The 12339-nt window shown below is 44.7% G+C and overlaps 1 protein-coding gene across 1 annotated transcript in view; it reads left to right on the top strand.

Moving 5' to 3' along the window:
- The window catches only part of CCDC33 (coiled-coil domain containing 33), a gene marked incomplete at its 5' end in the record, with an annotated part of 84016 nt that overhangs the window by 50903 nt on the left and 20774 nt on the right, over positions 1-12339 (top strand). Inside the window, 4 exons of the mRNA XM_083371477.1 lie at positions 1653-1776; positions 2681-2814; positions 4480-4551; positions 11093-11245. Coding sequence (XP_083227603.1) covers positions 1653-1776; positions 2681-2814; positions 4480-4551; positions 11093-11245 — 483 coding nt within the window. The remainder of the gene's footprint in view (positions 1-1652; positions 1777-2680; positions 2815-4479; positions 4552-11092; positions 11246-12339) is intronic.

The raw sequence follows: 12339 nt of genomic DNA, 5'->3' as shown, positions 1-12339 counted from the left end.
GGTGGCCATTACTTGAGTTTTGCAGCATTGACCTCAACAGTTCAACGGTATTAAAGTTGTCAGAAGACATTTGAGCAAGATGGCTCAGTTCCTGGCTGCCCTGGGAATTGAGGGTGGGGGGGGAGGGGAGAAAGAGAGCGAGTGAAAGAGGGGAACCTTTGGGGTGAGCACGTGACTTAATCCCCAAGGGCTATGATTGCATGGGTTTTATGTCCCAGCCTTTTGTAAATCACTGGAAGGCCTCGTGGGGGCCGGAGGTATATAAATGCTACTATTAAATGAATAAATAATGAGGCTTCTTTGGTGTTTTGCCTAGGAAAACTCTGGGTTGTAAGTGTGTTTGTGTGTGTGTGTGTGAGAGAGAGAGAGAGAGAGAAAGAGAGAGACCAAGAGAAGGGGGGAGGGAGAGGGAGAGGAAGAGAGAAAGAGAAGGAGAGAAGGAAAGAGGGAAGGGAGGAGGGAGGGAGGAAGAGAGACAGACTATGTTTAATCAATATACATGATTTGATTAACCCATTATCTGGGTTTGTGTCACACAAGGAATCACAGCCCAACCTCCTGGCAGAGAAAGATGAACAAATCAATTCAGTAGTAACCAAGAGTAGCAGGTCTTGTGCATGCAACCCCAGGCTTTATAATCGGCCTCTGTGAAGCATGTTGTGTGAACCACAGCTTTTGGGTTAGTATGTGTGGATACGAATGTAAGCAAGAATATCTCTCTTCTGGCTCATTCCCCTCCTTCCTCAGTTGAGGGAGAGGGGGAGAGCATGCATGCTTCATTTGCTAATTGTCTGTATGCTTGCTTTTCTAATATATTTAGTTTGATGGCCGGGGAGGTATCGTTTAATCAATCTTTGGCCCATTTCAGATTGGAGTATGCTCATTTTGAAGTCAGTCCAATCAGATTTCAGCATCTTGCTGTGAAAAGGAAAAGAATGCACAACGATGCAAATTTTTCCTAATCTACACGTTTGTACTTCAGCCTTCTTTTCACGGACATTTCTTTGGATAATAGCTACATTTTTCCAGTTGTAGGACAGGAAACGTTGAAGGATGACAGCCTGCGTGATCCACAATGTGCCAATTAGATCAGTTCCTATAAAATATGTAGATCAAATGAAATCTAAAATAATGAACGGTCTACCTGCGTTAGGGTTCAGGGGTTAAAGGAAAATCTTGAACTGACCAAGCACAATGTCTCTTCTTATTAAGGAGCAAAAACAGAAGGGGGTTACTGATGTCCCACTTTCTTGTAGGGTTTTGAGGGTGGGACATTTGGAGACATCTGATGAACCGAAGAAAGAGAAGGCTTGATTTGTTAGACTTTTGATCTACTCCACCGTGGTCCTTTTGCACCTTCTTGGAGTCATCTATATGGAATCTGAAAACTGGGATATTCCGCAAATATTTTATCTCTGGCTTCCTGCGCAATTAAATTTTACGGCGAAATTGTTATGCTGTGTAATACGTGAAGCTTTCCTCCGTTTTTATGGCCCGTTTATTTTTTATTGCCTTTTCAGCAGGCTATTAGAAAGACTTGCGGTCTTTGCCGTGTGAACTCAGCCAAGCAGTTTATTAACTTGGTTCAACATCGATGTTCATCATCCGAGATGCCTCTTCAGCTTTCATCCTATCTTTTCTCCAATCCTCAGGTTTCTTCACTCGGTGGACCTCCTGAACAACCCATGTGGAATACTTCCTTCCTGTTTCAAGGGAGGGATGGTGCTACTGCTTTTTCAGACGATACGGCCTTGCTAATTGAATACTATAAATCGAGTAAGTCCCAGGGTGTGTGCTGTCTAACAAGGAGCTGGCATCTTCTTTCTAAGAGATGGGAATGAGCTCAAGAAGCTTGCCAACTCTTCCCAGACCATAGGCCATCACAAGAACCATAACGTAAGCCATGGTAGCATCCAAGATAGGGTCCAGTGCTAATAAAAGACTCTCTTGTAGCTAGATAATCATTTCAGACTTAGTTAACAAGACGGAAAAGAATATTTGTAGCCCAGGGTTGAACTGTCCTTGGTGGATACTGAGCGTGGTTATTTCTTGAGGACGTTTCATGACCAAACTAGGTAACATCATCAGTGCTGGTAGGCAGTGGGATTTGCTCTCTGTTTATAGACTAGCGGCATGCTCTGTTAGTATTGGTCTTGGTGAATCCTTGATTAGGCTGTTGTTTACTGTATGATTGTTTGTCTGAGTTGGTAGTTCCTTGATTGGGATATTGTTAAAAATGAAGAAATCAACAAACCCATTCCCTTGTAGCACTGATGTTGCTACCTAGTTGGGTCATGAATTGTCTTCAAGAAAACAGCCAAGCTCAGAAACCACAGAGGACCCGACAGTTTGTTAATGAGCCTCATTGAATAGTACCCCATCTAAGGGTCCATTTGGTTAAGGATGCAAATGTCTCCAGAATTTCAGGTATTTAAGACTAATTCTTGAACATTCATCATAGGTCCACTCCTAGTCCAACATCCCCAGACATTGGTTCAGTGTGGAAACCACACATTCAATCCCAACTTTAAAACCCAGAATAAGGTCCGCGTGGGGAGAATTGGGATTCTGAAAGCAGGTTCCGAGAGAAGAGGAATAGCAGGGGTTAATTGATCTTTCATCTTCCACTTTGAAGTAAGGAGGTGTTAATCCATTCTTTATTCTTCTCCAACACTGTCAGCACCAGGAGAAGACCTGGAAGGCACATCTCCGTTTTTAGGCTACTCCGTGCTGCCACTGACCAACCGAGTTTACCGAAAGCTTGCAGCAGATAGTAGCCGAGGTGGAATTAGGGTAGAAAATCTACCCATCCAGGTAGGAATGGATGAATCAGATTGTATTGGAATAATATTGGTGTGTGTTGTTTTTTTAAACGGGTGAATTCCATCACATTTGCGCTCCATTGTTTTCCTTCATCCTGGGCCAATTCTGAGATGTGTGGACTTCAATTCTCAGAATTCTTAGCAAAAGCCACGCGGGTTGGGGAATTCTGCAGATTGAAGTCCAGACATCTCGAAGTTGCCCAGACTGGAAAACCCTGTTCTAGAACATAGAATATCAAGAGTTGGAAGGGACCTTGGAGGTCTCCCTAGTCCAGGGGTAGGCAACCTCGGCTCTTTTATGACTCATGGACTTCAACTCCCAGAATTCCTGAGCCAGCTATGCTGACTCAGGAATTCTGGGAGTTGAAGTCCATGAGTCATAAAAGAGCCGAGGTTGCCTACCCCTGCCCTGGTCCAACATTCTGTTCAAGCAGGAGACCCTACACCATTTCAGACAGGTGGCTATCCAGACTTTTAAGAAAAGTCTCCAGTTCTACTTGCAATTAAGCTTCAGATGCTGAATTGGAATCAGGAAAAACTGAGTCAAAGTCCTCCTTCACACACGGAAACTCATGGAACGACTCTCATTCTCAATTCAAGCCAGATTGAGCCAGAAACTCTACAGCTCTTGCTGTAGGCAGAAGCCATTGGAATTCTAGGCAGGAGAGGCCGTCTAGCTGCGGATTTCAATTCTCACTTGTTGCCAGATGTAATATTTGTTGAGTTTCTTCCTATTTGACTGATTGTGTAGCAATAGCTTCTTTCTGGCTTGAAATGCTGATATGTGGGATGGATAGGACAGCTCTAGCTGGCTTAAAGCAAGATAGAGTTACTTTACTCAAAAGAGTAGTGTTTTGTGTTAGCATTTCCAGGGGATTCTCTAGTTTCAATGACTCATTGACTGATGGATTAACTGATTGATCGGCTGTATTTTAATGAGCCAGGTCAGTCGTGATCTGACTCTAAGCAGCTTAGTCCTCCAGTTGCCATAAAAAGATGAAAACAAGAAATGCAGCACAAAATAATGAAAATGTTGTATCCTGCCAAACAGCAACATTCCAGAAAGAGGAAAAAAAACTAATGTAGATATGGTTGTTGTACTTTTCCCCAAAGACCTTTTAAAACAGCCAAGTCATAACTGCACTCTTAAACACAGCCGGGTTGATGCCAATCTAACCTTGGAAGATGGAGAGCAGTTATTTTCCAAAGATCAATGACCCTGCTCACCAGTGGGTCTTGTCCCTCAGTTTGAAGTCTGCCATTGGTTCAGTCTTAAACTGTCAATTTAAATGCCATGGTTATGTCATGGCAGAGGGTTCAGCTTATTCTTTGGAATAAGTCAACGAATGAAACTCTTGATGACCAAAATGAAGTTCTTCCAGTCTTTTGAAGACCACACTGTGAAGATAAACAGAGATGGGTCCTTGTTCCCCCATGCTTCTTGCAAATTTTTTGAACATCTCCTTTTTTAGAAAACGCATCTTAAGTTAGCTGGCCCTTCAGTCTACCCTAGCAAAGCAATTCTTCAATGTTAAGAAGGAAACTTGCACAATCAGTTCTATTAAGGCTTCGGAATTCTTCCAAACCTGAACAATGAATTCTACATACTGTATGGATTGTGCTAATTGATTTTGCCTTTTGTCTATCATTTCCTTAGGATACCACTATGAGAACCACATCTGGTGGGTTCCCAACTGTCCAACTTGGCCTTCAGTTGATCAATTCAGAGGTAAGGTTAGGAAACAGCAGTTCACAATGACCTGGTAGCTTCCTACCAAAATGTCAAATGTCTAGGCTGCAGTCAATCCTTGGGCTAATCCATACGGTACTGGAAAAATGTATAGTTCTCATCCTAATTTCATGTATCTCAGAAAAATAGGGGTATGGAGAAAGGTAAGAGGTAAGAGAGAGAGTTCCCACAACACATTAAACTCTAAGCTAAGAAAACACTTTAGCTATATTCACATTACGAAATAAACCATTTTGTCACTTACTGTGACAGCCCAATTCTTGTTAAGGCTACAAGTGGGTTACCCCAATAGGCCGAATCACAAACTACCCCATCTCATTTGACCCTAGTCACATCAGTTTTGACAACTCAGCCAGGAAAGAGAGAGACAGGATGGTGTTGGGAGAAAAGGGAATAACGCAACAAGTTTCCTAGCATCTAAACCTAGCCGTGCTTTGAATTCAATTCTTCTCAGGAGCAAAATAATTCATATTCAACTAGTACACTGGAATCACGCCTGTTCAAAAATCGATGCGTTTCCAAGCTTGTGCAGGGCCGCTTGGCATACGAAAGCTATGCAAATGTGGCATTTGTCTAACGATGCATTCTTGCGGAGGTAAAGCACAACAGATGCAACACGATGTCCCTAATCTTTTTGCTGTTTTGAACCTACCATCTCGCTAGACCTCTGCCTGTCTCCTGGTCTGTGGCTGGATTGAATTAAGCTTCCTTTTTCCTTCCTTCTCTTCCTTGCAATTCTACCCAAGCGCCGTAAAAGCATTAGAAACCCCAGGCTGGGCAGCTGACTCCACTAGAGATTGGTGCCTCCTAAATCCATTTCATGAATATAGATGATGTTTGACATGGCCATGGAAAGCCCCTCCTGGCTGCCTTCCCTTTCTCCTCTCCGCAGGCTGGCAGTCTTGAAACAACAGAGGTTGAGAGCAATTCCTAGCTAGGGACCGGCTTCAGCTCGCCGGGGCTAAATTACATTGTGATGGGGGGGGTGGAAATGAGAAAGGGGGAAAGCAAAAGTCAGAGAAAGAAAACACAGTAATTTTGCAGCCGACCGTTGGTCCGCCACCAAAAAGACCTGATGGAACAATTTGCAAGACGGGAAGTGTTCTTCAAGATGACCCAAGCAGCCCAAATCCGACCTCTTTCATGGGTGCATGCAACATCATAATTGATATCAAAAGGGGTGGATCTTGCCTAGGAATGCTGCCCTTTACACCAACCCACACAGACACGGAAGCTCCTGGGAAGCAGGGAAGGATTACGTCATTGCTCCAAGGTTATGTTTCTGAGCTGAGTTCTGGAGCCAGGCTCTGAGGATCGTTACCTGCTGGAGATCCTCCTCAAGTGGACCAGGAGAATGTTTGAAGATCCAGCCAATTAGATGTAAGGAGGAGCCACAGGTGGACACCGGTGGTGATCCATCTCCTAAGACTTGCAGGAAGCAGTGATGCTTCTGCCTCGTTCCTTCCTAACTTGGGCCAGACTTAAATCTGGCTCTTTTCATCCAGAGAGCCCCCCCCCCCGAGTTTGGCCTGGACTGTCTGAGGAAGCACTTGGGAGAGGGCTTCATGTGATGAATTATTCACAGGGGTGTCGGTAAGTGCAGAATTAATCCCCTTTTCTTCCAGCTGGCTGCTGCACTAAATTATCACTCCTGGTCATGCGGGAAAATGCTGCAGAATTCATTTAGCTGATTATTGTTTTGATCTTGGAAGGACTGTCAATTGAGGAGTCCCTCCCCCACTGGTGCTAATAAATACTCACACATACACACATGGGGGGGGCGAGGGAGAGAGAAGGAGAGAGAAGGAGGGAGGGGAAAAGGGGGCAGAGAGAGGAAGAGAGAAAAAGAGAAAGGGGGCAAAGAGGAGAGAGGCAGAATGAAAGGGAGAGAGAGGGAGAGAAAGGCAGAATGAAAGAGAGAAGGAGAGAGAAAGGGAGAGGGAGAGAAAGAAGGGGCAGAGAGAGAGAGGCAGAGAGGCAGAATGAAAGCAGAGAGAGAGAAAGAAGGGGCAGAGAGGGAGAGAGGCAGAATGAAAGCAGAGAGAGAGAAAGAAGGGGCAGAGAGGGAGAGAGGCAGAATGAAAGAAGGAGAGAGAAAGGGAGAGAAAGAGAGAAGGGGCAGAAAGAGAGGCAGAATGAAAGAGGCAGAGAGAGAGAGAAAGAGGCAGAATGAAAGAGGCAGAGAGAGGGAGAGAGAAAGAGGGAGAGGGAGAAAGAATGAGCACCTTGGCTCAGGAACATCTATGGAGCTTTCTAAAGCCATCCATGGGAGGTTAATTAATTCTAAAAGAAATAGGGATCTTAAGCTGTCATTTTCTTTTTTTCATGCTTGCAGTCACGTTAAACTGGTTTAACATGATTCCACCCCCCCTTTCTTCCCCGCCCATCGTTTCCTTTCGTTTTCTTTTTTAAATACACAAAAGGAGATCTTGGCGGATCACAATGAAATTCAATATGCTGCCATGTGTTGCAGCTCCCTCCCTGGTGACAGGTGCTGATGGATGGCTAAGTGCATGGTGGGTGAGGGGGAGTACATAAATTAAAGGATAATGTAGGATGATGTCCCGCCAGGGGTGGTCAGTCAACCAGCTGCCTGCAGCCCCCCAAATACTACTACTACTACTACTATTCTACTACTACTACTACTACTACTACTACTACTATCTCCTCCTCCTCCTCCTCCCCAGTAGCAGACCTGAGCATTCTTCACGTGACCACCAGGCGGTAGTGAAGAGTAACCATACAGTTATTCCATATTGCTTTGCTGCCTTCTGTTGGTCACACAAAACATCGCAGCTCACTCCTGACCGCTGTACTTTAATAAACTTTTAGCTCTGTGAACTCTGTAAGCAACCCCTGCCCGTTTCTTAGTTTGCCCCTCCCCTGCCCCATCAGGCAATAGGTTGGCAGCCGATTCACTTAACACCCGCAGGATTCTCTTTACCACTCCAACAATTTGCTTATGACCAAAAACGGTCATAAAATCAGGCGCAAGTCCCGGAACAGCCGCCTTGCTTAGCAACGGAAATCCTTTGTGGTCGTAAGTCGAGGACCATCTGTGTAGATAGATACATCCATGCATGCTCTCCTGTCCCAGGTTGTTTTCTCGGTAGAACGTTGTTCTTCGGAATGGCAGCCCTCCTCCTGCAGCCCCCATTCCCCCCACCCACCCCTTCCCAGCATGGTTAGAAATCGTGATTGCTGTGGAAATTATAGAGCAGTGATAGAATTACTACTGAGCGGGAACGACTCCACCGGCTTCGCTTTGTTAGACAGCTAATGAGTGGCAGACAGCGAGGCCACGGCGAAGTGGAGCAAGGAGAAAAATGAATGTCTTTGTCGGAGAAAATTTGCCGGTTTCCGCCAGCTGTTCCCAGAGGAAGTTTTAGGGGGAAATTAATTGAATTAGGGGACAGACGTGGCAAGCCTCGTTGGCCAAGGCTTGCTCACTTTTTTTGCTCAGATGGGAAAGCGGTAGTCATTTCAGTCGATTCTGGGCCCCATCTGGCTGGTCGGCTTGGCGGGATTGGCAACGAGGTCTGCCTTTTGTGGGAAGTTCATTTTGGGGGGGAGGGGGGGAGCTATCTAGACTTAACTGGTTCACATGGTGTAGTAAGATGGAGGGTTTGTTGTCACTGTGTGTTGGGGGGTGGGAGCACAAAGGGAGGCTCAGCTAATCTCAATGTATACATAGTTGTACTTTGACAATAAAGATTCATTCATTCGTTCGTTCTTCGTTCATTCATTCATTCATTCATTCATTCATTCATTCATTCATTAACCCTTGCCAGCTAAAAGCCTGCTAGTTGATGCCAAGGAAGATTGGCTGAGGTCAAGCTTTGCTCCCCAGCTGAATGAAATATGTAGATGGGCAGGTACTGGGCAAATGCCGCCCCTCTCCTCCACGTCCAGAGAGATGGAGGATTTAGGAAGATGAATCCAAGAATAGGCACAGCCGTTCCTACCTTCTTCCCCATTAAAGCTCAAATAAGCCAACACGGCCTGCGGTCACGGCGTCGGAACTGACGGTAGCCACTTTGCTGCCAGGCTCACAGAGCAGCCAATTTAAACCAGTTGGCCCTGGAGTTGTAGGAAATGAAGAAATCATATTGGTGGGCATGGAGAGGTTGCCTTGGCCCTTGATGGAATTCTCCTTAATTAGCCAACCAGCTCTGTTTGCTGAGGAGCATCTGTCATTTCGTTACGCTCCTTCGATGCCTCCCCATGGCAGCTTTGGAATGGTTTTGCACAGCTACGTTCAACTCGAGAACCATTGAGTCACTGTTGTGTGGCTGCTTTGGTAGTTAGTTAGCTAGCTAGCTAGTTAGTTTATTTAAGTACGATGACCAGCTGTAAGAGAAGGACTAGGGGTAACAGGATTGCAGTGTTCCAATATCTCAGGAGCTGCCACAAAGAAGAGGGAATCAAGCTATTCTCCAAAGCACCTGAAAGCAGGACAAGAAGCAACGGATGGAAACTAACTAAGGAGAGAAGCAACCTAGAACTAAGGAGAAATTTCCTGACAGTGAGAACAATTAACCAGTGGAACAACCTGCCTCCAGAAGCTGTGAATGCTCCAACAGTGGAAGTTTTTTTTTTATTGAAAAGTTTTACAGTACATTTTATCTTTAACAACCCCCCCTCCCCCCACCCCTACCTAACCCTCCCTGTCCCTCCCCCCCATTCCCCCCTCCCCCCTCACTTCCCAGAGCTAAGTACAAGGTATAAAAACAAAGAACAATCATAAACATCCATATGCTAACAACAATAAACTATTAATTCTATCGCCCTCTATCTAGCTCATATAAGATAACTACAAGCAATACTAATATTACATATAAAAAGAAAAAGAAAAGAAAAAAGAAAGGAAAACTTATTCAAATGCTAAATGCAACACTGGAAATTTTTAAGAAGAGACTTTTGTCTGAAATGGTATAGGGTTTCCTGCCTGAGCAGGGGGTTGGACTAGATGACCTCTAAGGTCCCTTTCAACTTTATTATTATTATTATTATTATTATTATTATTATTATTATTATTATTATTATTATTATTATTATTATTATTATTTTCAGGGCCTTTGTAACTTTGAACGCTGGCTAAATGAACGCTTGTAAATCAAGGACTACCTGTATTGGCGCTCCTCCTGGACATTTTGCTAAATAGGCTTGGTCGAGGTTTGCGCCCTGAAAGGATGGGGTGTAGAAAGGGGGCGAGGTCATTTTTTCCCCCTGGTCCGATATTCAAAGACCCCGTGGGTTACCCATTCAGGCAGAAGACTGAGGCGGAATAGAAGGATTTCTTCGCGGGGGTTCATATGGGAATGATGGCACCTACGGAATAAGATCAAAAGAAAGCCAGCAACGTTTAAGTGGTAAAAGGAGGGGAACTTTCCAAGATGCAAGGATCGAAGCCTGCTGTTTACGTTGCCTTCCTGATAAGGAGCCCGTTTGTCTTTCGAAACTAATTGCAAATAAGTGCGAAGAAGAACATGAAACACATCGCCTAAGGATGGAGCCAGAAGGGTCTTTGCTACCCCCTCAGCTAGCAAATCAGGGCTTTCTCCTGCAGAGCTCCTGGTGCAAATCAAAGTCTATTTTGTCATGTTTGTTGAGCTAAGGGGAGGCTTCAACAGGGAGGGAAGTCTCAGTTCCGTGACCAAATTTCACAATCCTCCTTCATTTGGTTACACTTGGAGTTTTCCAACAAATTCAACAGAATTAACAGAATTGGAAGGGAATTGGAGGTCTTCTAGTCCAACCCTTGCTCAAGCAGGAGACCCATTTCAGACAAGTGGCTGGCCAGTCTCTTCTTAGAAACTTCCAGTGGTGGAGCATCCACAACTTCTGGAGGCCAGCTGTTCCACTGGTTGATTGTTCTCACTGTCAGGAAATCTCTCCTTTGTTCCAGGTTGCTTCTCTCCTTGATGAGTTTCCATCCGTTGTTTCTTGTCTTCAGGTGCTTTGGAGAATAGGTGGACCCCTTCTTCTCTGTAGCAGCCCCTCAATATTGGAACTCTGCTATCACGTCACCCCTCACCCTTATTTCCATTAAACTGGACATGCCCAATTCCTGCAACAATTCTTTAGATGTTTTACCCTCTAGCCCCACAAAGAGTCTCAACATCTTTTTTTATATGGTGGGGACCAAAACTGGATGCGGTATTCCAGGTGCGGTTTTAATAAGGCTTTATGAAGTGATACTAATACTTTATTTATTTATTTGTTTGTTTGTTTGTTTTTGGGACTTATATGCCGCCCTATCTCCCGAAGGACTCAGGGCGGCTAACAACAATAAAAGACAATAATACAAATGTTAAAAAAAAAATCCTGTGATCTTGATGCTATCCTTCTGTTAATGCAATCTAGGGCTGAATGATTTGTTTGGGTGTGTGGATCATTTCTCCAAATAGTGTAGGTGTGTTTTATATAGCAAGTTTAGTAGCTCCTCCTCGGTTAGAAACATGTCCAATGGTTTTAAGTTGATCTTCATCGTAATGTCTCCTTGTTTCGTTCTGCCTAGAGGCCAGATGTCTTTCTGACTTCATCAACCACAAATGGTCTTCCCATCCTGGATCCAGAGTTGGTGGGACAGCTTGGGACTATCAAGGAACCGTGGACAAGACCAACTTCCAAAATTGAACAGAAGACTTCTTTTACTTCAGCTAGGGATAGCGTGAGTGATGATTTCTTTTCCTAGTTTGTAATGTTTTTTTTTAATTTTTAATCCCATTTATATCCCGCCCTTCTCCGAAGACTCAGGGCGGCTTACAAGCTTAGCAGTAGCCTTCATTCTATGTATATGCCTGCTTATTAGGGCTTTCACACACACCCCCAAGCGGCATTATTACAAAGTCAGCTTAATTGCCCCCAACAATCTGGGTCCTCATTTTACCTACCTGGGAAGGATGGAAGGCTGAGTCAACCTTGAGCCTGGTGGGACTCGAACCTGCACTAATTGCAGGCAGCTGGTGTTACTTAAGGAGGCATTAGCCCACTGCTCCACCAAGGCTCTGGTGGTCCTCGCTTCCTAGGAACGTCGTGGAGCGAAGCTGCTTGGTTTTAAAGCTTTCAGCGAGATAACGAGTATTTGATTGTGAACCCATTTAGTTCATTCTTGGCTATTACGGCTACATTATCTCTAGTCCTCAGGCTTACTTCCAGCTCATAACTTTCAGCTCCATGACCATAAGGCTGACATCAGCAAAACTTGGAGGTGGATAAAATCATTTGGGCTTCCAGACCCAGCGCTGGCGAAATGAAGGCCATGGGTGTTCCATCAACCTTAATGTAAAAAAACAGACACACAAGGAGCAAGGTCTTACAGCTCACCTATTCCATATCTAGGTGGACTATCTAGGTGGACTTAGAACAGTTGGAAGGACCTAGAGAGAAGGCAAAAAAGAAGGTGGCTGTTAGATAAAGCCTAAAGAGATTTCTACACTGATTTTTTTTCCTCCCCATGTAGGTCAAATTCCTTTGTATTGCCATAAAGCTGGGTTGGCTGCCAATCGCTGTCTGGGTCAGATTTTAGCAGTTGCAAAGCCTATCAAAACTGGCACGATGGAAAGGAAATTGAAAGGTCGGGTGAAGGGAAACAGAAAAGGGGAGACCTGGAGCCAGATGGGCTGTATGTGGAAGAAGTAGCAAATTTGCAGCCAAAGGTGATGAGATCTTCCACAAGGCCCTACATACGGAGCCTTCTGGTACAAACTGGGACGATGAAAATTGACAAAACATGAGCCAGTGCAACGCTCCACTTTTCCTAGT

The sequence above is a fragment of the Vipera ursinii genome (genome assembly GCF_947247035.1).
Source record: "Vipera ursinii genome assembly, chromosome: 11".
NCBI lineage: Eukaryota > Metazoa > Chordata > Lepidosauria > Squamata > Viperidae > Vipera > Vipera ursinii.
This window is presented reverse-complemented; position numbering and strand designations above follow the sequence as displayed.